The 27,903-nt window shown below is 45.3% G+C and overlaps 1 protein-coding gene across 1 annotated transcript in view; it reads right to left on the reverse strand.

The window, feature by feature from the left end:
• Positions 1-27,903, reverse strand: part of abi1a (abl-interactor 1a) — a 58,555-nt gene that overhangs the window by 29,496 nt on the left and 1,156 nt on the right. The window contains 1 exon segment of the mRNA XM_080020213.1: positions 13,014-13,181. Coding sequence (XP_079876339.1) covers positions 13,014-13,181 — 168 coding nt within the window.

A 27,903-nucleotide genomic window follows, 5' to 3' on the forward strand; every position in this document is an offset into this window, starting at 1 on the left:
CAATAAGACGAGCACTGAACACAGCCGTGCCCCCGACTCAGTGACGGGTGGAGGATCTAGGTCACAACTGGAGCTGCCGCTGGCCGCCGCCTCCTTCCTAATCATTGCCCGCCACATTTTACAGGCGGGAAAGGAAAAAATAACTCAGGAAAAAGCAAATCATTCCGAACCACTTTAAGGACGTGAGTGAGTCAATAGCAGTCACCGTGATGAGGGATTCTCACTGTGTTGTCAGTGGCAACTAGAAACCAAACACCTGTGAGGAACTGAAGGAGCTCCAGGCTACAACTGAAGAGAATTATTAAACGAGTAAAAACATTGTTTCTATGCAACGGTGCGCCCTGTCTGACTCAAAAAGTCTCTCACCCACCCTACTGGGGTTTCCGTGCTATTTGGATTTCTAATTATAAACTCTTTTGTAAAAAGAGGCTGTTCCCCTCCAAATAGAAAATTCCCCATTGCATTTCAGTGTCTGCAGTGTGCTGCAGAAATTGTTGGATTCCTTCGATCAATAAGAGGAGAAAACAATAAAATGTCGTGACTGTGTTTTCAAAACGAGACAGGATAGAAAATGATCCATGTTGGTATAACTTCAACTGTGATCCACTGTCCAGCCAAATGGTGTTGCTATCTTAAAGGCCATTTGTGGCCACGCCTTCCCTCTCCTGTGTTTATTTAACCCAGTTAGGCAGGGGAGTGGGGGGTGAATGGAGGTCATATGGTTGGGGGTTTGGGCAGAGTGCGAGAGAAAGGAGGGCAGTCACACATTTTACAGAAGGCCTCTGAGCGACATCAGCTGAGGGGGATAAATCTCACAGTTGACCGGAGCGGCCAATCAATCGCCACCGAGTGGAATTTGGGAGTCTTGCGCAAAACCCGACTTGGCGACAGACACAGACAGAGACAGAGACACACACACTTTGAGAGTGAGGTAGGGAGAGTCTACAAAATAAAAGCCCCCGGACTTGGACGGCGAATGTGGACATACAGTTTCACTTCGCCATATAGTGGGCAAAAATAAATCTGCCATTTCAGCTGTTTGGCATCTCAGCGTAGGGATGAGAGCCACAATAAAATGCTAAATATGCACAAATGACAAACAAACAAAAAAAAAGCACCCCTGTAGGCGTTGTAGGGCTTGTCTCGAGCTGATGAGAGAAGGCTTTCACATAGTATGAGCAATACTACTACACAAACACACCCTTCATACCAGTGTGTGTGTGTGTGTGTGTGTGTGTGTGTGTGTGTGTGTGTGTGTGTGTGGCACTATCCAGGCAAGCCAGACAAATGTGCCAATCGTTAATGATAGAGATAAACCACAGATGATTATATTTGGAGTGAGAAAGAGTTAGAGGGAAAAAAAACAAAAACAGTAAATGTCCAGATGTTTCAGCAAACTGGCAGAAAGACAGACACTTCCTGTGTTCCTTTGAGAGACAGCGCACACACACACACACACACACACACACACACACACACACACACACACACACACACACACACACACACACACACACACACACACACACACACACACACACACACACACACACACACACACACACATCCAAGAACTTGTGAACATGACGGTTTCAGAGTGTTTGTACTGGCCTGTTATACACTACTGTTGTGTTAATACACCAGGAATTCATTTTTTTGTCCAATATGAGGCAGCCAAGCATGTCATTAGAGCTCGTTGTTGGCTGAGAGCTAAGATAAACACTGCTTTGCATCGGGCCCAGGAATCAGACATCCTTGTTCTGCCGGGATTACAAACAGATAATAACCACACAGCTTGCGGACGCTAGACACAAACTTTAGGCCCAGCAGCATACTGCACACGGTATGATGGTAGGTCATCTGGCAATCTGATGGTTGCTGATTCAATCCCTCCGATCCCCCGAGCACTAAGTGCCGAGGTGCCATTGATAGCTGCTTCTGATAAGCTTGTCGATGCTTTAGCATGGCTGACGTTGCTGTGAATGGAAGGCATTAAGTCCAAAGTCATTTGAGTGGTTCCAAGAGTGCTCGAAAAAATGCAATTCAAGGTCGCAGCGGCTATCGGATGAAGACAGTCCCATACCCATGTTCAGCTGAAGTAGGCTCAAAGACCTCAAGCAAGAATGGGGTCTTAAATAAATTCTCTATAAAGAGAATGAATGGATAGGCAAGTTGACAAGTCTCAAAACCCTTGGATATTGATCGTCCCATGAGGAAACAAGTCGTACATAATGGGCGGTATGGAACTGAGGCGTCTTCAAATCCCAACTCTAAAACAACTCTCCCACCCACATCTTCTACGCAGCCAATCAAAGGCTAGACATGTGCTGAGGAACCGCACCATTGCGATCTCCTCTGATCTACAGTTACACACTTACATTTGTGAGGGGGCACCTTGGCGCTTGAACGATGGTTAGAAACTCCGTCTTGAGTGACTTCAAGTGAAAGCCAACTATGCATTTCTAGATGGAAACCCAGTGATCCACTGAAAAAAATGAAGTTTCCAGAAATCTCCCTGGTAGAATGCTCCGGTGTATCCTATGTAGAAACTACCGGCGGCTGGTATTAAGCATTCTCTTGTCTCCCTAATCAATTGGGACTGCACATAACATGCCGTCCGGATTCCCCCCGTGAAGCCGTAACACTTACATTTAAGGGCTTTGGGACAAAGCCAGTGAATATGGGCTTTGAACCAGCAAACTTGTCATAACCTTGCATTTGGAAATTCTTGGCAGCTGTCACTCCCACACCTAAGGTCTTAATCGCGCAGGGCAGCGCAGCACCCAACACAACCAACTCGGTCGTGGGAAAACACGGCCGTTAACGTAGACCAGATACTCCTTTCTCTGGCCGTGCCTGAATTTCAGCACAACGATAACCTACACATATGAAGTCATCTGTGAAGTGAGTCGGAGTCGCTTTCAAGGAGACCCCCGAGTGGGGGTGTTTCTCAGGGCGCTCGAGAGAAAGGCGGAACATGTCAGAGCTTCCACCTGCGGCCTGAGCCAAAATTGGCGGGTCAAGAGCCCTCGTGGGGATATTTCATTCTGGTAGCTTATCGTTTTGCCTCCCCTGGCAACCGCATTCCTCTGGTAAACACAGCAGAACCTTGGCAGTGTGCTGGAGCCAACGGCAGAGAGACGGATGAGACCAGCCAGCTATTCATCTGAAGTGTGAAATTTTGGACGGAATGCTCTTCCATCAGAAAAAAAAATACACACACACACACACACACACACACACACACACACACACACACACACACACACACACACACACACACACACACACACACACACACACACACACACACACACACACAGTGTATATGGTTAAAAAAAAACAAAAACCTAGGACATCACACCAAGGTTAATGCTTTATGTTCCTAGGCAGTGTATAAAGAAAGACCGCTTGACTTTTTGCCAATCTTACTTTTGGCCCATGGCCACCAGAGCCTTCTGCTACGTAAAGTCTGTGCACTGAAGTTCACACACGGGCTCTGACAGTGGAATAAATACTGCTGTCCCTGCTTAATGCTTAATCCCTCGTTTTTCGCCGATCAGCAGTGCCGTGGTCAATACCGGCAGCTGTGTTTCAGACCGGACGGGACAGATAAGAACGGCTTTGGCCGACACACGGCTCACGTTTCACAGGAGGTGGGTGGAACCATTTGATGACAAACCCTCCAAACGGTGAGAACGGAGGAGGTAGCGACCGGGCGTGATTGCAGGAGGCTTGTTCAGAGGGAGAGAATGCCACGCTGATGACGATGACGACGTCGGATCTCTAGAGGTGAGGAGATGCTCAGCGGGAAATACCCCCGCAAAAGTGACGTTGATTATTCAATGCAAAAAAAAGAAAGTCATCGTTCACAATCATTATCATTCAGACTTGTATGCATTAAAAATCCCGACGCGGAGGTTGCCGTGTGAATTTCGTTGGATCTATTTAGTCTACAAAACAGAATGAGACCATAGACTTACATTCACAAAGCTACATTTACTCATGCATGACCTCACCAACATACATTTTGTAAACAGGATGTTTATCCAAACCATTCAGGATTTTCTCACTTTCCCCTTTAAAAACGCAGGAACGCACCAGGAGCAAGTGGAGGTGGCGCGTTACAACACGAGGCCATGGAGCTGATGGGAAACGGGTTTTATTCTAAGAGGCACTTCCATGTTCCCAAAACCGCTCTTAACGGGGTTTGAGGCAGAACCAGCGCGCTACCTCCCTTCCAGCCTCCATGTTTCACTAGAACACGGAGAAGTGAAAGGTCAAATGGCTTGCTCAGGGGCAATGGTTGGGTGGGTTTCTTTCTTTCTTTTTTGTTTATTTGTTTTTTTATAACAGTCCAACAGGTCAAACCACAGACACTATGCACTCGTAAACATCTTAACCTCCAGGCGACCATTTCCGTCGAAGGATCAGCAAAGCTCCTGTGAGGGCAGGGAGACAATCTGAGGTTTCTTTCAGCACGATCGTAACGCCATGCAATTAAGAGAAGATTTATCGGGATACATCGTTTTAGTTTAGATTACTGACGATGAGAAGACGTGACCTAAAGTTTCGGACTCAATGATTCAGGTGTTGTTTTTTGGATATTATATTTCACCTTAAAATATAGTTAGATAAAATCTGAATTCTTCAACATGAGATTTTTTACAAATAAATAACCAAATAAAGAACTGTAATAAAATAAGGTACATGTCCCCATAATCGCCAGAATAGTAGATTCTTCCATATCGGCCAACCCAAACTCCTCTCACACAGAGAGACAAAACAGCCTAATATTCAGCAAAAGGGTCTGGCTGCAACGGCAGAGACCATCATGCAAACGGACAGGAACAAAAAACACAAAAACCCCACGCAACGCACATGCACGCGTCCGGTGGGGGGTTAATTTCCTATTTGGATGCCTGCCATTCCCTCTCAAAGGGAGGTCAAAGAGCCACCGCTGTGGCGTAGCCACCAGCACACCGCACAGAAACACACAAGGAGATGGAGGCCAAATCCAGTGAACGACCACTTGAGATAACGCGAGGACTGTTCTTGTATACGTTACGCCGAGACCCGCGCATGCAGAACCCCCCACGAGAACCCAACGCAGGAACACCTCCTGTCAAACAGTCCTGGTGTTAACAGAGCCCAACAAAGCACGACTTGTGGGGAAAAAGGCAGATTGTTGATTAAAAGTGCAACTCTGCCGTAGAAATCACATCCTAGGAAACTACGCAGTCATGGGAACGGCAGGGTACTGTTTACAGTAGGTGGGTATTTGTCTGTGTGTGTGTGTGTGTGTGTGTGTGTGTGTGTGTGTGTGTGTGTGTGTGTGTGTGTGTGTCAGCTGCTTTCTGTACGGCGGTCTGACATTGCAGCACTGCCCCGACGTTGCCGCGCTCACTGGGTTCAGCAGGAACGCTTGCGAGGCTCCAAGTGGCTTTGGGAAAATTAAACAACTTCAGAGGTAGCTGGCAGTACTGACCATGTGTTTTCTGCAGCCCAAATATAAAGATTAATTCAGACCCCCCCAGCTGTTGGAACAACGGTCTAAAAAACAGACATTTCTTTCACTTGGATGGAGGTTTGACACTAAAGACATGATGTCTTATGTCCATATTTTTTAAATGTGCAATATGAAATAACATTTTAATTAAACTAGAATTTCGTTCTGAGGGAGGGGGGCCAGTGTTGGAAGACGACTGTGTTGTTTTCGGCATCTCAGACGGTGCTCGACTGCGCTGGTGTTTCCCCCAAATCGTCTGTTTCCAAGTGAGTCAAAGCCCCCGCCACACGGCTGACGTGCAAGTCATGAGACACCGATGCAGGGCGGCAATAACAACTCGTTCGTCCTATTGATGCTGCCACAGAACACATCATCTGGGATGTATTCCGTGGCGCGCGGCCACGTCTGCCTCCCTTCGAAAAAGTGTTCCAATATGCAGCGTTGCCATGGCGAGGGCCACACTTTTCCCCCCCGCGTCCATTTCCTTCCCTTGACACCAGAAAAGCAGTTGAGCGTCACGTGCACTGCCACGCTGCTCGCTCCCCCGGCACCGCTGCTCTCAGGGTCAAACAGAGCTTTTCCAGCAAAAAGAAACAAAACAAAGCTTGCGATGGTGGTCATATGCGAACAATCGTCTCCGAGTTTTGTTTCCGAGCACTTTCTCTGCCAGTTCCTCTGTCGCTGTCTTGGCGTGAACACGCCGAATGCGCTGCCAGCGCCGTTTGATAGATGTTGGAAGAACCTTCCTGCGTGGAGTTCTTTCTTCTTTTGTAGTACTTTTCTCTCCCTCCATCCCTCCCTCCCTCCCTCCCTCCCTCCAGGGTGTATTACAGAGGGGCGTCTTGGATGTGAGGGACTCTCTCTCTCCCACTGGGCGGACAAAGCGCCCCCTGTTCTCGGCCTCTTAGCAGCCCCTTCACACGCAGCACAAGGTGGAGGCTGCTCGCCCTCCATTCTCTCCTCACACTTCCGCCTTCCACCCCGCTGAATTAAAATGATGGAAGGCGCACACACACACAGGGAGGGAGAGAGAGAGAGAGAGAGAGAGAGAGAGAGAGAATGTTAGAAGAAGGGAAAAACATTAGTCATAACATCAGCAAACGTGAACGTCGGAAGGAGAGAGAGAGAGGAAGAGATAAACGGATGTGAAGGGACAAACCGGTGAGGAACACTGTGACACACACAGATGTTGATCGCGTCTTGATTTAGAGACCCAGGATCAATCAAGATTTGAGAAGTTAGTAAAAAACAAAGAACACACACACACAGACACACACAAACACACACACACACACAGGATGAATAAAGTGTCTTATTTTATCTCTCATCCACTCTATCCAGTCTACAGCTCGGTATGTTTTTTTTTTTATGATATAATTGCTCTGCCATAGTTCTTATTACTGTTTGAATTCGTATCGTTTTTTATTACTATTTTGTATCGTTATAAATGGACAGTGATATTATACTATTTTTACGATTCCTATTTATTTCCAACCCGTTTTATGCACCCTTCCCAACGGCGTGCGTCTTGACCAGCTGCCGGCACGGCACTTCCCCGCGGGACAACGAAACTTTTATCCTATTTTTGGCTGCAGTCGGATGACCCCCGTTCCAGTCAAAGGGACCCAGCGGACACACCCTGACCACGGACAGAGGAGCGGCCTCGGCCCCAGTGGTTCCACCGCAGCCAGAAGGACGCTGGAGGGCGGGGAAAAACACGGCCGGCCCAATCAGTGCCGTCTTCAGAATATCTACATAAAAACCGCCCGTCGTCGAGAAATGAACAGATGCTGATTTTGTCAAATCTGTTATTTTCTATATGGGTGGTATATGGTTTCTTTTATCTGTTATTTTATTTGAAACACTGATATTCAACGTGTATATTTGACTGTATATACACAATGTTCCATTCTAGCTAATACATGTACCAGATGTACACATATACTCGTTTGTTCCATCTGCATATTTACTCCTTGTGCCTTTTCTCTTTTTATTATGTTTGTGTTGATTTGATGTTCCCTGTGAAGCAATCTATAGCAACAACTTGTTAGACAGACAGACAGACAGACAGACAGACAGACAGACAGACAGACAGACAGACAGACAGACAGACTATTCATACTCGGAGGGAAAATTGCAAAAATATAACGGCACACTAAAATAAGAGGGACGCGTCATAAATTACAGGGCATTGTCGGGTGGAGAAATAAAGGGTTGTAGCCAAGAGGAAAGAGGGGGAGGATGAGGAGATGAAGAAGATGGATGCAGCGCGGCTTTCAATCCTGAGATCTGCTTTACTGATCGTCTGTAAAAAAAAACAAAAAAAACAAACCGGAAAGGAATCCCATCTCTGGGAAATTTAGGCTCTGCTCTGTCGGTCGGGGTTCACCCGGCGGCCGGGCGGGGCGACGATGGTCGTCGATTCCCTGGCACCTTGTTACCACCAAACTCGGAGCTGGTCATACGGCGACGGACAATGCTGCGGTGGAAAGGCCACACAAACAGACCCCCCCCCCCCCCAAAATGTGTCGCTATGAAGAATCGAGTACTTAAAGTACGGCTTTTGGAATTATTTGATTGACTAAAACCACTTTCAGACTGATATCACATTTTAAATTGCCAGCCTGATTGAAGTTTGTTCAACCACAGTTTCATTTTGTGACGCTGGGTTTTGAATTTCCGGGCAGATCGTCAATATTGTGAAGAATCCCATTTAAAAAAATAAATAAAAATAAAGCCCAAAAATAAACCTGCGATACTTGAGTGAATGAGGGTCTCCCCCCACACGCCTGGTACAGTGCGGTTTGACCTTTACAGTACAGCCCATGCCGGCTCTCTGACAGCGCTTCATGTGCGTCGCTGAGATGTCCTGTCGTGTTGCCATGGAGACCGAGGAAGACGGCGGCGTCACGGTGACCACCGGGCATCGACTGAAAGCCAGCCGACAGAATATTGGCACAAAAACCCGGAGGGGGGAGGAGTGCAAATCTGTTCTCTTTTCCTACAGTGTTAGCGCGTGTGTCCTTCCTGGCTTTCCCAAAATCCATTTTTTTAAATTATAATTATTATTATTATTATTATTATTATTATTATTATTATTATCATTATCATCAAAGCGAGTCATCATCCATATTTCTTGTTTTTCGCTTGTTCACGCTTTCTGACTTTAATGCCATAATGTGAATTTGTTGATACAGTGGTTAATGCAGCGGTTTGATTTAGGTTTATTTTCTATTGTTTTCTATTACTTATTATTACAGTTTGGATGTTAGGTTATATATTTTGTTGTTCATCATTAGGTTTCGTGTATATTGCCATATTATATTCTGTACAGTTAACCGTTGTGTTTTATTCTTTATTTCCTAATTTCCCATACATTGCCATTTTCTTATTTTATTTGTTAATTAAATTGCATTATTATTATTATTATTATTATTATTATTATTGCCTATTTTCTTATGTAAGTTGTTGCTGACCGGTATGAATAAAGTATCCATCATCTGATTTACTGACTGGATGGTTCTACATGTGGATGTCTGCTCACTATGACTTATTTACTATAAAACGTTATTTTTTTAAATTCTGTCCTGTGTTGACCTTCAGCCTATCCTTAGTGACTTCTCCCAGACAAACCTGACCAACCAGCTGCATTCCGTTCATCGAACCGCACAAGCTCCAAACCGGTATCAGCCTGCTCATTTGGTTTATCAGAACATAACGATTCATATTTGGGTCTTATTTTTGTGTCCAAATGAATTTTCATTAACGTAAAGTAGATTAGAAGACGTGAAATAGAAAAATACGTCATCTGATCTTTCAACTTAATAGACATACGTTTATAAACAAAATACACATTATTTTTAACTAAATAAAAGACTATAAATGCATGCACCGCAATATATTTGTACTCGCCTTTAATCAATCAATCAATCAATATCTCTTTTCACATTAACATTTACATTTACATTTAGTCATTTAGCAGACGCTTTTATCCAAAGCGACTTACAATTGTTCAAACACCGACGGACGCAGCCATCAGGAGCAATTAGGGGTAAAGTGTCTTGCTCAAGGACACTACAGCATGCTAGCAGGAGGAGCCTGGGATCCAACCAGCAACCTTTAGATCACTAGACCACCAGCTCTACCGCCTGAGCTACCATCCCCCATTTATCATCTTTGACCATTAGAGACGTCTAATGGCCGCTAAGGCTTCCATGTCAATACAAAAGCTAAATAATTGCAATTTTTTGTCACTAGATGCCTGATAAGGGTTAGGGTGGTTGAGTCTTGCATTGGGAAGATTCTATCAATCTCACACACACACTCCCAAATCAGCCACATGGCTCTGAGCCATTTCTTTGATCCAAGCACTTAATGACTTCATTGGATGAGAGGCTGGATTTACCTGCTTCACATGGTCTCGCACGCACGCGCGCACACACACACACACACACACACACACACACACACACACACACACACACACACACACACACACACACACACACACACACACACACACACACACACACACACACACACACACACACACACACACACACACTCTGATGCAGGGATTACTTTTGGGGAGCCACCCTTCACGTCTCTTTAAAACCTTATCGCCACTTTTGGCCACAAAGTGTAAGTTCAGTTCAATAGTAGTTCCAACATTGAGGCAAATATCAGGGTTCATTCTGGCATTACCAAATGAAATTCAAGGACATTGAAGTACTTTTTAAGCACTATTTGTTAATTATCAAGGACTTAACGGAAAAGAACTATACATTTTCAATGTGACCTTTATTAATTAAAATATAATATAATCTCAGTCACATTGTCTATTATTCATATAAGTTATATGAAGGTTTTATTTATGTTTCAGGTTATATATATATATATATATATATATATATATATATATGAATCCCATTGTCACCTTCTATTATAAATGTACATTTCCTTGGAATAATCTATGCCATAAAAGCAAACATTTTGAATTTCAGAGGACGAAATTCAAGCACCTGAAGGACCTCAAGGACCTGGTGAGAACCCTGGTAAATGTAACACGTTCCAGGCTTTGTGTCTGTGGGTCGGAGCCTGTGTATTTGTGTGCCGTCCCTGCAGAGAACGCACACGCTAAAAAGGACAGACAGAGCTCCAGTCATTTTAATCACACACCCACACGGTGCTGGCCAGACGCCCTTCACTGTTAAACCAATAAAAGCATCAGTGTCTGGGCGCACACACACACACACACACACACGCACACACACACACACACACACACACACACACACACCTCAAAAGAAGGAACTGACTGAACACACATCAACACAATTACTGTAAACAGCCAAGATCCAAAAATATAGCTGCTACAGCTGTGCTTTTGTTTGTCAAAAAGGAGAAGAAGCATGAAACCAAGCGGAGGACATGCCGTTTTCTGATACTCCCTCCATTACAAACCATATTGGTAAAAGCCTGATGGGTCAGAAACCAAATACCTGAGCGGTACGGGAAGTGACCTGCAACTGAACCGGAAATGCAGTGTGTGAGGAGCGGACAGTATAGTGTGTGCGTGTGTGTGTGTGTGTGTGTACACACAAACTCTGTGTCTCCGTGTTCGGGACTGAGCTAAATATCCATACACACAAATAACCATGACATTTTTAACATAGAAAACAAAAGCCTGAAAGCCCTTTTTTTTTTTTCTTTTTTTAATGTGGAAATATGAAACCCAAGCTTAATTTAGAAAAGTCTCTGGGCGAAACTTTCACTTCTTCTGGAGGGGAAATAAGTTTGTTTCCGGGACCAGTTCTGCTTTTCTAAGACAATTATAAAGCTCATGTTAGCATCTGGAACTGAGTGTTTTTATACTCAGAGGACAACTTCCTCTGTGAATCCAAGTATAGCTTGTATACCCTATAACTGCTATATTGTACTGTAGATAGTAGTTTATCGTACTGAACATAAAATAAAATACTGTACATAATAGTATATCTTACTGTATACATGTTAAGCTGTATATTGTACTGTATGTATTAATTTATTTATTTACCAGGGACAGTGCACATTAAACAATATTTCATTTTCCACACCAATGTAAATGTGCCAGAGTTAGCTAATGAGCTCACTCAGGGGTTTGAGTTCATTGGTGGGTTGTTATACATTTACATTACATTTACATTTAGTCATTTAGCAGACGCTTTTATCCAAAGCGACTTACAATTGTTCAAACACCGATGGACGCAGCCATCAGGAGCAATTAGGGGTTAGTGTCTTGCTCAAGGACACTACAGCATGCTAGCAGGAGGAGCCTGGGATCGAACCAGCAACCTTTGGATCACAAGACCACCAGCCCTACCTCCTGAGCTACCGTCCCCCTTTGCACGAGTTCTGATTGGAGGGGAGGTGTGCAGGATAGTGGGTAATTGGCCCAAGTGTCTAGTGGTGGTGGAGGTGGAGGTGGAGAAACACTTAAGATGTGAGAACAAAAGAGGTTAGAACCACCGGAGAACATGTCCCAGAACACTCAATAAGAACTCGATATCAACTCAATAACAACTCAATAACAACCCAATAGGAACCTGATAAGAACTCTATAAGAGCTCTACAAGAACCCAAAAATAACTCTATAAGAACCTTATAAGAACTCTAAAAGAACCCAATAGGAACCTGATAACACAATAAGAACACAATAACAACTCTTTAACAACACAATAAGAACCCAATAAGATCTCAACAAGAACTCTATAAGAACCCAATAAGAACCCAATAAGAACTATATAAGAACCCAATAAGAACTCTAAAAGAACCCAATAAGAACCTCATGTGAAATCTATAAAAACTCAATAAGAACCCGATTGGAACCCAATAAGGAATCTATAAAAACCCAAGAAGACCTCTATAAGAACCCAGTAAGAACTCTATAAGAACTCAATAAGAACCCAATGAGAACCCATTAAGAACCCAATAAGTGAGAGAAGCACAAACTCGTTACAAACTCTCCGTTACCTATCTCACCGTCCTGATCCAACGACTGTCCTGAACGTCACTCGCTTTAAAATGTTTGTATCATACAAGTAGGAACAACAGATCTAAAATAAAAACGCGGTAAAACCAGCACAGGAAGCGGCCACGCCCATCCCAGGACGTTATTTTCCGACTGGACACCTCGATGGATTTGCACTCTTTACAACAACATATGTTTAAATAGACATTGAGAGAAGGAGTGAGCTGTCAGTGGATTTACCAGGAAGCGTGGACTGACGCGTCCGCTGGACCTTTACCGTGATACCGCGGTTCACGCGTGCGTATTGAGCCGTAGTGGGCGTACTGAGCGGCTCGATACCGTGTACTGTTGCATCCCTACTGGATATAGCAGTATGTCGTACTGTGTCCAGTATAGTGGTAAATGGTACTGTATCTACACCACCGACCCCACGCGGTGCACCGGGTGGTGACGCGGATGTGCGGGTGTTTTGCCGACGTCCTGTGCGCTCCTGACCTGGGAGATGTGGTTGATGGACGACTCCATGCGGCGCAGCTGCGACGCCTGGATGTCGAGCAGCTGCAGCACGTTGTTGGCCAGCGCGTTGATCTGGTACGCCACGCTGGCCAGCGACTGGGTGGTGTAGGCCTTGGTCTCCTCCAGAGCCTTCCACTTGTCCTGGGCCTGGAGGAGGAGAGAGGGAGGGTGGTGTTATTCCAACACGTTTCCATTGCTGTTGGCACTTTGAACCGTCACTGATCCTTATCGGCCGTGCTGACTCCACCAGCTCCACCTGTTCTACCTGCTTGGACAATATTTTAATAAAGCCTTCGATTTAATGTAGCGCCTGGCATTTACTGTGATCCCAATGGAAAAGGCACAAAACAATACACACACACACACACACACACACACACACACACACACACACACACACACACACACACACACACACACACACACACACACACACACACACACACACACACACACACACACACACACACACAGGGAGGGAGGGAGAAATTAAGAGAAAACGAGAGAAAGGAAAATAAAGCAATAGAGACAGCAAGAAATAGAGTATATGATATATGATATGGTATATGCCAGATATGTCAACAGAGTGACGGAGGAAAAAACAGAGAGACAGAAAAGGAGAGAAAGTGAGGAAGCAAGGCGACAGCAGAAGGAACATGAGAATGCAGGTCAAATGTTCAAGTTACAGAGAGATAGGAAATCGCTGTCGGGGGAAAAAATAAATAAATAATAATAATGTGTTGGAAGGAGCACAGGACTAAACATGGAGGACGTGACTTCACCGCATCTACCGCTCGCCCGCGCCCCGCCCTCCCACCAGAGCCAGGTGAAGACGTTCGTAATTAAGCCGAAAACGGCGGCAACGGCACGTCGCGGCACCCGAGGCTGGGAAGGGAACCGGGCGTGTCGGATCTCCGCAGGCCGTCCCGGCGTAAAGCCCGGTCCAAAAAGCAGCCACGCACACTGGGCTTTGGTAGCAGCCCGGGTGGGGGCGGGCGGGTGGGGCCGGGGGGGAGGTGGGGATCGGGGGAGACCGTTTATCAGGACGACACGCTTCACTACTGCAAAAACGACAAGACATTTGAAATCACTCCGCGTCTTGGATGAGGTCAAGGTCCAAATTGCTGTTATTTCTGATGGCAAATGTGATTTGTTTGACTTTGTGTGCGATTTCTGTGGTTTTATATTTTGATTTGTCCTCAGATCATCTGGGGTCCGTCGAGCTGTAAAGACGCCTCAATGTCAAAGTGTCGCAATGAGCAGATTGTGATCTTTATGTAAAATATTTTGATTCCAAAAATTTAGGGGGCAAATTTAAGGGGGAAATTTAGACCAAAGTTTGAAATGCCCCAATAGATAGAATGTGAATTAGGCGAGTTTCCATGAGTTGTGTTGAGGAAAATTCATAATTCACCAAAATTTGAATGTTTCGACGTTCAATGCCAATCGAATGATGAGTTTTATTTCTTTTTTTATTATTATTATTTTTTTTAAATGCCGCTATCATAGTAGCATAAAACAAACAAAAAAAATGTGCAAAGAAGAAATTACATTGTTAACAGCAAATAATTTGTATAACAATTAAACATTGACTAAAATATCAGGACCGTGACTGCCCTCTAACATGCATTATTATTATTTATTTATTTTTATTATAACCATTATAAAAGCTGAATGAGGAAAAAGCTTAGTGTGCTTAGTGTGCTTAGCGGGGCAACATGGCGGCCTCTGTGGAAAAGACGGTGGCCGCTGAACCCGTGAAAAAACACGAAAGGCCCTCTCTAGAGCCAGTGTTTGGTTTGTCCGTTCTGGGCTACTGTACAAGAAACATGGCGGTGCCCGCTCCCTGTGCAGATAAAAACGTCTCAGTCTAAGGTAACGACAACACAACCATTCTTATTTTCATGGGATTATACACAAATTAAAACATAGGTATGAATATTATATTCCATTTCTGCCAAGTCTGTTCCCTTAAAACCTTAACACTGCACATTTAAGGTTATACTTGAATACTTGCAATACTTGAAACATACTCAAGAACTGATACTAGATACCAGGTATATGAATCTCTGCACCCCTATTAAAATCATTTAGAAAATATAACAAGTTATTGAGTAAAAGAAACAGCTGAAAACAGAAAACAAGCGCCGTTTGATACAATAAAATGTGAAAACAAACTTGTCGTAGAGTGATGGTAAATGCACTTCATTTATATAGAGCTCCTCAAGCCACTCAGCCACTCAAAGCGCTTCACATGCTCCACGCCTCACGTTAAGACAGACGGCAGCGTCGGCCCTGCCAGGAGACAACCCGCGCGGAGCTCCGCGGGGTCGGGTGTCTTGCTCAAGGACACCTCTGCAAATGAGCCGGGAGGAGCTGAGGACGGAACCACCAACCACCACCCCCAGTTGCCAGACGACCACTCCGATCCGAAAACACGTAGGCTGAAGGCCCCGGAGCTCTATGCCGTGGATCAGGCCCCAGCTGAGCGATTGGCTGCCGGTGACGGCCTCGCCCCTCTTCGCGGGAATCTGACGAGCAGATGTGTTGCACAACGGCCTCCGGGGAGGAGAAGGTGGAGGCATTTCTCCAGAGGACGACGGTTCAAAAGGCCGTCTGCTGGAGGTGTGTGTGTGTGTGTGTGTGTGTGTGTGTGTGTGTGTGTTTGTGTGTTCACCTCAGTGGGCACGCACGCCAACACCCGCAGATGGTTCCGCTATAGACAGCGCCACGGGGAGCCGCAATCATTTATTAAAAACAGTGAAACATCCACAGCTGGAGGTAAAAACCAAATGTTTTTCATCACTTTGACCTATGGCGGATGCTGCTCTGAATGTCATGTTTTATGGATATTTATGACATAAGCGGACAAAGAAAGTGATAAAATACTGTAAAAACATCTCTCTCTAAACTGTACAAAGGTCTGGGCTACAAAGGGGGCTGCCTTCATAGTGAACAGCTGTCTCAAACCTTGTGAAGAAATCAACAGATCCCTGAGTACCTAGTTATCCCCTCCACCCCAATTGCGATCGATGGAGCTGATCCCTGATAGATGAGTTAATCGTAAATCTGCCCAAGCCTCGTGGCCAATTGACTCAGTCAGGTTGTCGAGGGCAACCGGGCAACCATTGCTGTCGAGCCCTGAAAAACGACTGAAATACAACCCTTTCACGCAAACCTTTTGACACTGAGGGGGGAGGGGGGGTGAGAATTTCCAAACCACACTTCACCAAGATGCCTCCAGGACATCTAATTGTTACATACGGCGAGGGAGAGAAGAATAAATAAATAAATAAATAAATAAAAGGGGGAAATGACTCATTCAAGGAAGAAAGCGAAGGAAAAAAGAAAAAGAATTGACATCATGGGGATGACAATAAACAATGAGGCTTTCATCGGCCCGGACAATAAATAGCTCATAGTTTTAGTTTGAGTCTCAACGTTTTGTGTCATCGTCAAATCAAGACGTCATAATCGAGACACAATTTTCATTCCTGGACTAAGACCGGAAAATACAACCGAACATTTCTCACAATGAGGTCTGAAATATCAGAGTGAACTACACTTTTGGTCCGATAAACTTTAAATGAACAATTAAATGATCAGTACAATGTGACCGTCCTCAGATGGATTGTTTTAATATGGGAGCTGAGATATAACGTATGCAACGCTGTGTTTTGCTTTGGAAGCTGATCGGGTGATGTGGGCGTTCAGGAATGGACGGACGTGACACATGGCTGCATTGCCAGTACAAACACATCCACCTGCCCTGGCTACCAGATTCTGAGAATTTGGGAATAGTTACAGTAGTGGGGCTTGAGTTGGGATCAGGAATCACAGAGAAACAATGACTTATCAGGGGTAGACTGGACGTTATGAGCGCATGATATTGTGCCCGAAGGACAATGTCTTTGTTTCCCAAATTCAAGGGTAAATAACACAAAAACAGACGAGTGTAGGAATGAAAACCGACCAGTCCATGTGGAAAATCAAACAGTGAGTGTGTACGTCAGTTAAATAGGATTAGACCCAGTGCACACATCAGAACGACACACAAACCCAGTGTTAACAGCTGTGATGGGTTATGTATGGAGCCTGAATAGACAGTCACTAAAAAGTCAAGATGCTCCGATGCGTAAGATCACTTTGTATGGGCAAAATCTGAGCCAGTAGATGACATGCATAGATAGATGGGACTCACTGTATAACTTTTCATTTTCATTAGTATTGACGTTGCTTCCTACCCTGTTTAGTGAAACCCATGGGTGTGCTATTGTGGGAGTATTCAGTTTACTTCAAAAGAAAAAAACAACAGGGCGAAAAGGAGGTTGGCCTGGAAAGTTCCATTTGGCCCCGAGTACACAGGCACCTCTAGCACCGGGGCCTGAACCCTAAATTCTCGTCTTCATCGCCACGTGGCTTTGCTCACTAATGGATACCACTCCAGCTCCGCTCCTGACTCAACCTAGCCACCGTTTCAGCTTTCATTGGTGAGCGATCCCAATGTGGTTGAACTGCGACAGCGGACGCAGGCAACACGCTGGGTTTCATGGGAGCTTCAAAAGCTCCTGGAGATAATTCCACCTTGTGTTTCTGAGCTGAGTAATAACAGAGTCAACGAGCCGGCAGAGAACACCGGCGGCAGCGGTGGACGGGAGGCTGTCAGCGCCTCATGCAGGCTGACGCTGTCACATCCACGGTTTGCATAGCGCCCTGTATAAACACAGCAAATCAGAACACCGTGCGATTGCATCCCAAATGTTGCCAGATGATGAAATAACAGTGGAAAAGGAGTAGACATCCTGAGAGTTGTAAGATGGAATAGGCTGTCCATTGTAAGGCTGAGAGGCTGGTAAAGTAGATATAAACATGGTGGAGCGCCTGCTGTATTCCTGTTTTCTTGGAAAGTATGAGATAAGCACAATGGTAGAATTGCGCCATAACTCACTGTATTGTCATGAAGTGAAGACATTGTTATATGAAGAAACACAACTTTGCGTTGTAAATCAAAAATATACGACCCAAACTTTCAGACAACAATATGAGGTCTGAAGGGACTTTTATTTGGAAAATTGGCGGCTTTAGTCAGATATCGATTCCCAAATCAATAATGGGATCTTGTGAATGACATTGTGTGATTATTGCGATTCTTCTAGCCCTAGGAGAAAAAACAAAAACAAAACAACCTTTCACCCATCCCACCCATGTCAGATTATCTGAAAGCCACGGCGGAAGTGGAATTCTGCCCTTCATAAAATGCCGCATTGGATTGAGCGGTTTTCGGGTTCTCCCTGAAGAACGGAGGAAGGAAAGGCTCAGACTTCCTCCCTGAGGAGGGAGGGAGCGTTCAGAGGTCGGGGGAGACGCAGTGCAGACGTCTTTGCTGCCCTCCGCCCAAAAACCTCGATGTTGCTAGGAGAAGGAAACGGGCAAAATGGGTAGGACTGAAAAGAGCTCAAATGTTATAGTTTCACACTGAACCTGAGGTGTGGACTGTATGTATCCTTCGCTCTTTTCTGTTCTTTTACATTTTGGCTCCCTCACATGTCAGCACAAAGATATTTAGGGTTAGGATTCGTTTTAAAAAGGGTGACGACCTCAACCTTCGCCCGGATGGCAGAATACAGTGATGCCCAAATAGAGTCCTTCAAAAGTCGTTTTGATCATCTCTTGTCGATCCAGTTCCATGATGAGCCTGATAAAATACATAATGACTGGAACAGAAGACATGTTCTGTCAGAGAGGATCTGTTCAGGTTTCTCAAGGTTTTTTTTTTTTGTTTTTTTTCCCTTTTCTTTTTTTCCAGCAAGATCCTCTTATTTCGCTACCGATTTAGATCTTCCGCGTCACTACCAGCCAGGTGTGTCTGTACACAGTATAGCATCGCCAAAACTGCTGCGTCGAGAAAATTCAAGACCAGCTTTAGTTGCTGAGCAACAATGAACGCTTCCGCCTCGGCGTCAACAAGCTCCCGTTTTCTAGGCGCAGCCATGTTTGTTGTTGAGCCTCCGTCTACGTCTACTCGTACCCCCCCCCCTCGACTGCCTCCTGTCGTTCCGGTGGGTACTACTACTTCCTGGCTGGGTACTTTTTTTTTTTTTCTTCCCTCCTCGAAACGCCGGTCGATAGAATTACAAATTCGCCCAACACTGGTCACAAGTGTTCCGACGCAGTTAATAAAAAGCTCAACATGGCCTTCAAACCGCCCAACCCGTTTGGGCTGAAACGACAGCGTACAGTGTTGCCACTGTCAAATGTACCACCGTGTTTCTCCAGATGACAAACAGATTTCCTTGTATGTGCTTCCACTTGTCCCAAGGGGAAATGCACTCAGCCGAGCTGGCCAAAAAATGTGTGGAATGTCAGCTCTTGAAACTTTCAAGTGTTGCTGAAAAGCTCTGTCACAGAACACGGCCTCCAAGATGAGACAGGACGGGCCCGAATAAGAAAAACAAATAGAACTTTCCGGAGCATACGAGACCCGGCTTTTCTGAGGGATCAATCCGACAACTTACTTCGAAGTATCTGACATTAGATTCTTCTAATTGAGAGTAGCGCTAAATACACGAAAGCCAACGTGACAAGATTTAGTCAAGGATATTTAATAGAGCATGCACATACGCCTAAGGGAAAGACAATAAACAATTGGAAGGCCGTAAAGCACGCACGGCACTTTGCCCTGTGTGTTGCACTGAATTGTGATCACTGTAGACTGGACAGAGTGAGATAAGTGAGACTAAGTCCTGTGGGATGTTGCACTGACGTGGGTGGAGGAGATTCTGGGACAGATTGGGGAAAAGATAAAGCCAATGGAGAGAAGATTACACGAGACGCCGTGGTCAGTAGTTTGAATCACGGGCTAAATCCCTCCAAAGCATGACAGCTGGATTTTGGCCCAACAAAATAGTTAACATTGGAATATATTAAGTCAGGGTGAATATTATCTATAGTTGAGAATTTTACAGACTGCTAATGCAATTTTATAGCATAACCCTAACCCTAACCTGTTATTAGACTTTGTGTTATTATTCCCAAAGGTGTTTTTGGTTATTAATTCTAAAACAAAAGACATGCAGTGAAGCCTCCAACTATGTTGTGGCTTAACAGCTTGCGTGACTTTTGTAGTTTAGAACCGGTTACAAACTTGGAACTGGCTCTCAATAACACGCCTTGATATTCATCCAACAAATGCTATTTCTTAATGTTCACGTAATATGACACTTGCCCATTTCTAAGTCTATGAAAAGCGAAAATAAATATTGGTTCTGAGTTTGTCACACCGCAGAAAAAGGTGTTATATCACCCAGCCAAATGTGAATGATGAAAAAAAATGTGGTTTCAAAAGTGTGACAAAAATCTCTGCTCTGAGATGCTGGGGGCCTGTCCGCTAAAGACACTGACACCACGTCCAATCATGTTAATCGTGTTAAACATTTACATTGGAGTAAGTTAATTCCATGTTTAGAGGTTCTGCTGAACCCAGTCCTGTGTCTCTTGTCTCTCACTTCAAAGTGCCGCTGTCTGGCTGCGGGACCTGCCCCCCACTCCGGTGCCCCCCCTGGCTCCTCAGCAGGCCAGTCAGGGCTCCAAGGCCTGCTAGCATGCAGCTAATGCTAACATAACCAAACCCCTCGCGGTCCAACCAGCGGGACGGTTCTTTTTTTGTGCCGGACGTCCGCGGCATGAGTTCATGGCCTCCCTGAAAATGACTTTTACCCCATAATGTGTATTCCCAAAATAGTGTTTTATCCCAAACTCTCGGTTGTTAGCTTAGCTTATTTCACCACTCTGATTCCGACCCGGTGTTAATAGAGTGTTAGGGGCGGGGCAATGCCAATGTGTATGGCCGCTCCACGTAAAAATGCGCACCACAAAAATTGTGAGAAACGGTCTGACTTTAGAATTCAGTAGTACATCGTCTTTTCACATGTATTCAGCAATTACTTTCTAACATGTATAACGTGTTCAGAAACAAAATCAATCAATCACTTAAATCTTAAATAATTCTAATGTTCACAACTGCACACAACCCCCTCTGCGGGGCTACTGTAGAGCCTTGTCAACACAACATTGTGGTGTAAACCCACAGAGAACTAATGTGTAATCCAGGGACATTGTCTTGATAGGACTTGATGACAGCAAGACGGGAATCTTAATGAGTAAAAAAATAGCACATTTTGTCTAGGTTGGGGGAAAAAAAAAATACATAAACGCGCAATAACTTTTTCTAAAAGGCCCTTCGTTTCCGAGGTAAAACTCAACATCAATCTTGAGGGGGTTGAAAAATTCCAACCAAGCCTAGAGGGGTGAGACTTCCAAAACCAGGGAAACCCTCCAGCGATGTGGTAATCTGGAAGATCATAGATACCTATATTACTTTTTTTCCCTCTAGGTTTTTGATATATATCTTATTGAAATTCTGATTTCATTCGTTTTCTTTACAGTGATCGGGGACGTTATAAAAAATAAATAATCCTGTGTTGCGCACGGTATCGCGTCATTTCCCATGTCAGTTCTCACGTGCGTCTTCGTGACAAAACGTAGTCTGGAGACTCGACAGACGGGTCTGGGATTCCTCCCGGTGAGAGATTGTGTAACGTGCGACGCCCTGTCGCAGATCAGTCGTGTAGTGTGAAACCACAACGACTTCAAGATCCCCGATCACGAGACAAAAAGTTGTGTGGCGTGAACTGTGCTGGGATCTGACCACTTTGACGACGGTGTAGTGTGCGCGCGGCTTAAGAAGAGGCAGAGCTGTTAAAGATGATATCCCTGTGCCGGGGGGAAGGGGCACAAAGAAGGTCCTTCCATGTGACAGCATCTCATTAGCCTTTTGAAGCCGGGAGGGGGGGGGGGCTGTCACTCCTGACTTGAATTTGCTGAGGCGTTAGGTTGGGCAAGGTTAGGGTGATCGGGAAGAATGCATTACGTTGATAATCTCTATATGACTCACGAGATTTACGTATAAATGTCAAAAGCCCACGTTATCCAATCCAATCCATTGAAACTCAAAAGTTTGGGACCTCATATCGTCAGATACTTAAAGTTATATCTTCACATATAGACAAAAAATGTCTTAATTTCACGACAATAAGATAGCACTGCCTACTGTCCGGCCCCAGAGAAACCTTCGTCCAATCGATCAGTTTACTATCAACGAGAAAGCAAACTAGCGTACACAGCATCACGTGCATATCCACTTGATAATAACATTTAAAAATCAGAGGTTTGGTCATACTTCCATTACAATGGAGGGAAATGTCATCAACATTGGTTGGATTCTTTAAAAATGGGATTGAATTGATTTGATTGCCATAGGTAGCACCGGGACCAATCTGAGCCGCCTGAGCATCCCATCATCCAAAAACAAGAGCGAGAGAGATCTGAGTCGCTGGTCCACTTTGGGTTATTCACCAACCCCTCACAATCAAAGTGGACCGGCGACGCCCATCTCTCACCAGGCAGCAAATCCCAGCAGTCAACAGGAGTGCATGAACGGGGGGATTCATGTCCAGGTCGGACAAGGAATGGACAAAAATCTGACTAAAAACAGGAAAGTCACTTGAAGCTGAAGCTAAAACTTGCTTGCTCGCGAGCAGCAGCAGCAGCACTGTTTTTTAAAATTTTTTGTTATTGTTTATTTACCAGCTATACCCAGGGCTGGAGTAATGGTCTGTATTTTAGCAGAAAGCCCAAAAAATTGCAGTACTAATTTTTTGTTCAATTTTAGATATTATTTGTTGTTTGTTTATTAAAATTGTGTTTATTATTTTTCCTGCACTTTAGAAGTACAGGTGTGTAGAGTCAGTACCTGATGTTTGTAATTATTTATTGTTTATAGACATGGCCTGAAGAGTAAGTCCTTCAAATTTCAAGGTCAAAGTGATCAAATTGGCAATGGTATTATCAGACTTATTTCCTTTGTTGATACAGATGATACAGCCTGTTGAAATACAGACATCCATGAAACACTGACTGGATCTATCATGGTGTCCTCACAGTGGTGGCCTGCTGGCATCAAACCTTTTCCTTGCTATTAAAATAGCTCTGTTGTAGTGTTAGAGTAGCCTGAAGTATCCTTCCATTATGCTTATAAGTGGTGGCATCAAGGGCTGGTGTATTTGTACATCCGTCGATGGGGTGTGGGTGGTTGTGGTGAGCGTGTCTGGGTAAAAAAAAAAGTCCAGGGCCATTTTTTTTAGTCCCAGTCCATTCCTGTCCACATATCTATAATATTGTGTGAAGTTCCCTATGAGTATCTTGCTTCCATGTCACCAAGCCCAAAAACATTGGGGGATGGTTTCTTGATACTGTTACTTAACAAGAAGCTAAATAAAAACAGGGTTTGAAAGGGCTTGAGTCTCAAAGTATAAACTAAGTTAAAATAAATCCAGTTACACAACATGTTCAAATTCCAAATCGTCCCATAATACTTATTCTGAAACAAAAATAACTGCACTGATTGCTTCAATGATTTATCCCCATGTGACCCTGGCATTTTAAGAAGCTCCGATGGTCCGGATTACTACATAATCACCTGATCACAATGACTTGAGCCGACTGATCTCCATCAGTTTGGTTCAGGCCAGTTTTCATTGTGAAGAAATGTATTTCCCTCAAAAAGGTAGATACACAATGTCATCGCACTATGATGAGCTTAAACTATGATAGCCGCATTAAAACGAAAAAGACAACTAAAATCATTAGCCATCACTAGTTCTTTATTCCAAACAGACCAACAGTGAGGAGCGACCCAAAAGCTGCCATGGGCGGGGCGTGACAGGTGGCAGGAAGGATGAATAAAGCAGTCTGATAGGTCTATAAAGCTTGGCTCCCAATGCTGGGAGGAGGGAAAAAAAACAACAAAAAAAACAAACAAAAAAACAAAAACAGGGCACTCATTTAAAAATAAATAAATAAATTTAAAAAATAGGGAAATCGGAGAGGGAGAAGAGTCTCAGTAATCCAGAGCGAGCGAGAGAGGGAGAAAACACCATCTCACCTTGGGCTCAGCCTGGCTCGGTTCCGCAGGAAGAAAACTTACAGTACTTCATTTGGGAAACAAAAAGAAATAATGAGGTCACACACCCCCCCATTTGACTCACTCAAAGGAGTGGACTGCAGGGATTTTCCATTCAGGTGCAATGACACCTGTATTAGATGTGACGATGTGCATGTCTGTCCAGGTTCAGATGACTGGTAATGGGATTTTACCATCCTTGTCTAAATGAATCACAAAGATGAATTAAATAACCAAAGAACCCAATCAACAGTTAATCCATTATAAAAAATAAAAATAAAAAAATTTGAGAATCATTAGTGTCGGCCATGATTTACATCAGCAGATAGCGAGATAAGAGTAATTGCCTCGGTATGACTGGCACTGGCCTACATAACAGGCTGGAAAGATTCCCACTGCTCCCACGAATACCACTGGAGCACTACTTCGGTGCTCTCAGCAGAAAGAACCGGTGTGATGTAACGCAGATATCAGCCCTTTTATCCCCTGCAGCTGCGACGGCAGAGGACTGACAGCAGGGCCAGGTGGTCCACCTGCACACGGTGCAGAAAGGCCGACACTGTCACTGAAAAACACGCTCTGCTGAACAGATACTTTCCAAGGACAAATGAGAAAAATAGAGAGAGAGAGAGAGAGAGAGAGAGAGAGAGAGAGAGAGAGAGAGAGAGAGAGAGAGAGAGAGAGAGCACATTGGCATATCAGTTTCACCATCAAGTTGTAAAGTGAAACATTTCCCATAGAGGCAGAAGGCGCTGAATGAGTAAAGGCTTTTTAAAGCTTTGATTTCCCCAAGTATATTAAACCCCTTTCCTACTATGCCTAAAAACCCGCTAACACCCACGAACGTTCATCGTTTGTCATCAGTGGGAAAGGAAAAACCCGGGTCTCAGTCCCGGGTTAAATGACCCGGCAATAGACACGGGTTTTTATGGGCTCCGTCTCCAATGTGAACAGGACACCTGGGCCGACGCTAATTTTAGCTTCTTAACTGACGAGATGCGACGCGGGCTGGCGTTCCGGGCGCCGGCGCGTAAACAGCCAGGAATATCTGTATCATTCCATCATTTCATATCCCATCTAGAATCCAAAAATCTAAATCGGATGTTATTGACGTTTTTTCCCCCGCATGGGGGAGGCATGAAATGCTTTGAGTGTGGGCGCCGTGGGAGTACCCGTGCTGGGCGCCGGCAGCACGGGTACTCCACGCTGCTCCAGCCGTGGCGTCGGGTCGGGGCTCAAAAAAGATTTCTCCCCAAGTTTAACAGTTTTATGTCGTTGTTTCTTTAAGTCCCGTCTCCCACGCCGCTCTGGCACCGCGACACGCCCCTTTTCCGACATGTTTTCGAGGTCAAACGTGACACACAAGAAATAAAATGTAATTTCTCGTCGCCTGGATGGATCTTTTTTATTATTTATTTATTTAATTTATTTTAAGTTTTGTGTGAAAACAGTATTAGGGATGCTCTTGATACCCATTTCACCTGACAATTGTGAGTTGTAAACTTGATTTATGGGCAGAAACAGAGTGACTATCCAGTATAGACTGTAGGCTTTAGGGTCATTAGAGCAGGGTGATTGACATAACAACCGCACCCCCACGCCAATTAGACCCATCTCACATGCGTATGAGTGTTAAAAGAAATGTGAAAATCCTGTCAAGTTTTCCTTTATAGCGGACATTTTTCATGTTGGTGTGGGTATTCCACCAGGGTAGAGATGCATGATTTGTAGATACTTATTGATAGATATCTGATTTTGGATGTTGGTGCAAAAACACTCCACTATTTAACAGTCCAAAAGTGGGCCAGCGCTCTGTCCTTCTTTACAGGGCGGAGCTCGACCCATCTGCTCCCGAGCGGAGGAGCCGAAAGCCTGCGCGGCACTGCAGCCGGCGAGGGTCGCCGCAGCCGGGCTTTTATAACAGGTAGAGGGGGAGGGAGGGAAGGAGGGAGGGAGGGAGGGGAATGTGGAGCTGTGTGTCAGAGGGAGCGACCGCATTCAAGCTGAGACTCGCCGCCCTGTGCGTGGTGAGCGCTGAAGATCACGACGCGTGAGAGACCGTGAGACGACGACAAACCATATATAAAAAAGAATTGAAAATAAAAACGTGTCCGACCGACACCCAGAGCTTAGAACCTCCAGGACAATGGGAAGCGCGTTTTGGCGCGTAGCGATACACGGAAAACAGCGGTCAACCCCAAAAACACGAAAAGAAAAAAAGCCTTTTAGAAACGCCAAGGACAGCTCGTTGTTTTGCTTCTTTTTTTCCCCTCTTCCCCTCCTTAGATATAATGTCTCTCTGTGAGCTCTGGTATCCACTTCATAGCTGTCATGGCAGGTGGGGGCCACGGTGAACCGTGTCGGGTGTCATGTCTGTTGTGGAGGGTGGGTAACGTTCACCCAACGGCTCGGCGGAAAACGTGTTTTCTTTCTTTCTTTAATCTGGGCCGTACACGGTCACACCATGAGGAGGTGTTATAATAAACAGCTCCACTAATAACGTGGCTTTGCATCGTGTTCCACGAGGCGCTTAATAAAATGACCTTGCTCGCTCTCCCACGAAACGATTATTTAGGGATCTCCTGAGGTTGCCCCGGGCATCCTCCTCTCCGGGCCGACCGCACGGCTCCCGCGTCTCGGAAAGCCCAATTAGCAGAGCCCGCTCCAGAAACTCGGCGCGCACGGACAAATCGTCGGGGAAGTTAACGCAGACAAGCGACAAAATTACCCCCTCAAAGAAGAAGAGGAGGAAGAAGGAAAAAAAAAAAAAAAAAAAAATTACAGGGAGCCTCGGCCGTGGGGACTAGGGCTGGAACGGACACGCCCTGGTGTGTTCCTGCAGCGCTCTTCCTTCCTGCTGCTCGCTTCCTTCACCTCCTTCCGTCACGTGGATTTTCTTGTGATTGTTTGTTAGTTTGTTTGTTTGTTTTTCTGTTTGTTTTTTACCACCGTTTTGGAGCCGTTTCAAAATACACGGAGCGCTTCGGGGTGAGTGAAGTGAACTGCCCGTTCCGTTCCTCCCCTCACGCTGAACGAGGTTCAGAGACTCGACCGCGACGTCACGGCGGCAGAGTCTGAGCGACGTCGCCGAGTCCATTTGGCTGACGCGCATTGAGAGTACGCCGTGCCCCCAGCCGTTTGGATCTGTGTGGTTCGTTATCAACACCGAGGGCCCCCGAAAATAACTGACCGTACGACAATGACATCACAAGCAATTCTCACTTTCACAGCCCCCCCCCCCCACCAACCAGGTTGCATTTCTGCATCAACCTGTGGAACAATTTGCTTTTTTGCGGGTCCCCGCCCACCGACGTGGCGCCCTGCGTTCAGCGTGCCTTAAATTCTGAGCGTCGGCCCGAAAAACCCCACCAGTCCTCACACGGGTCTGAGGACGGCCCCGTGCACTCGGCCCGGGTGCTCTATTGCAGGGGCGCCTGGCTCCGATCAGGGAGCATCGGTTTGATACAGACCAGGCCACGGATTTCGCGCTGGGAGCCAAATGTAAGACTTTTATTGCTGGGAGGTGATTTAGCGTCTCTACTGTAGTTGGGGAGAGAGCAGCTGACCTGCGATCGCCGCCGTCGTGGTCGCACAGTCTCCAGCGGTGCGAACTTAACTCGCAAATTAAATCACCGTTGATCTCTTCGATGGGGGGGTCCCCGGACCTCAGGTTGAGAACTGTTTTGGCCCGTCAGGGAAGCTCAAAAATCACACTTTCTGACGACACGTTTAAAGTAGGAATCCATACGTTTGTCTGCGTGGGGCGGATCATTACCACAAGTCCCAGGACTCCACCCGAAACATCCCGGGTGATCCTCTCCGTCGGACGACCTCTCGTTTCTTGCCTGG

Source organism: Zeus faber, assembly GCF_960531495.2.
Source record: "Zeus faber genome assembly, chromosome: 19".
Taxonomy (NCBI): Eukaryota; Metazoa; Chordata; class Actinopteri; order Zeiformes; family Zeidae; genus Zeus; species Zeus faber.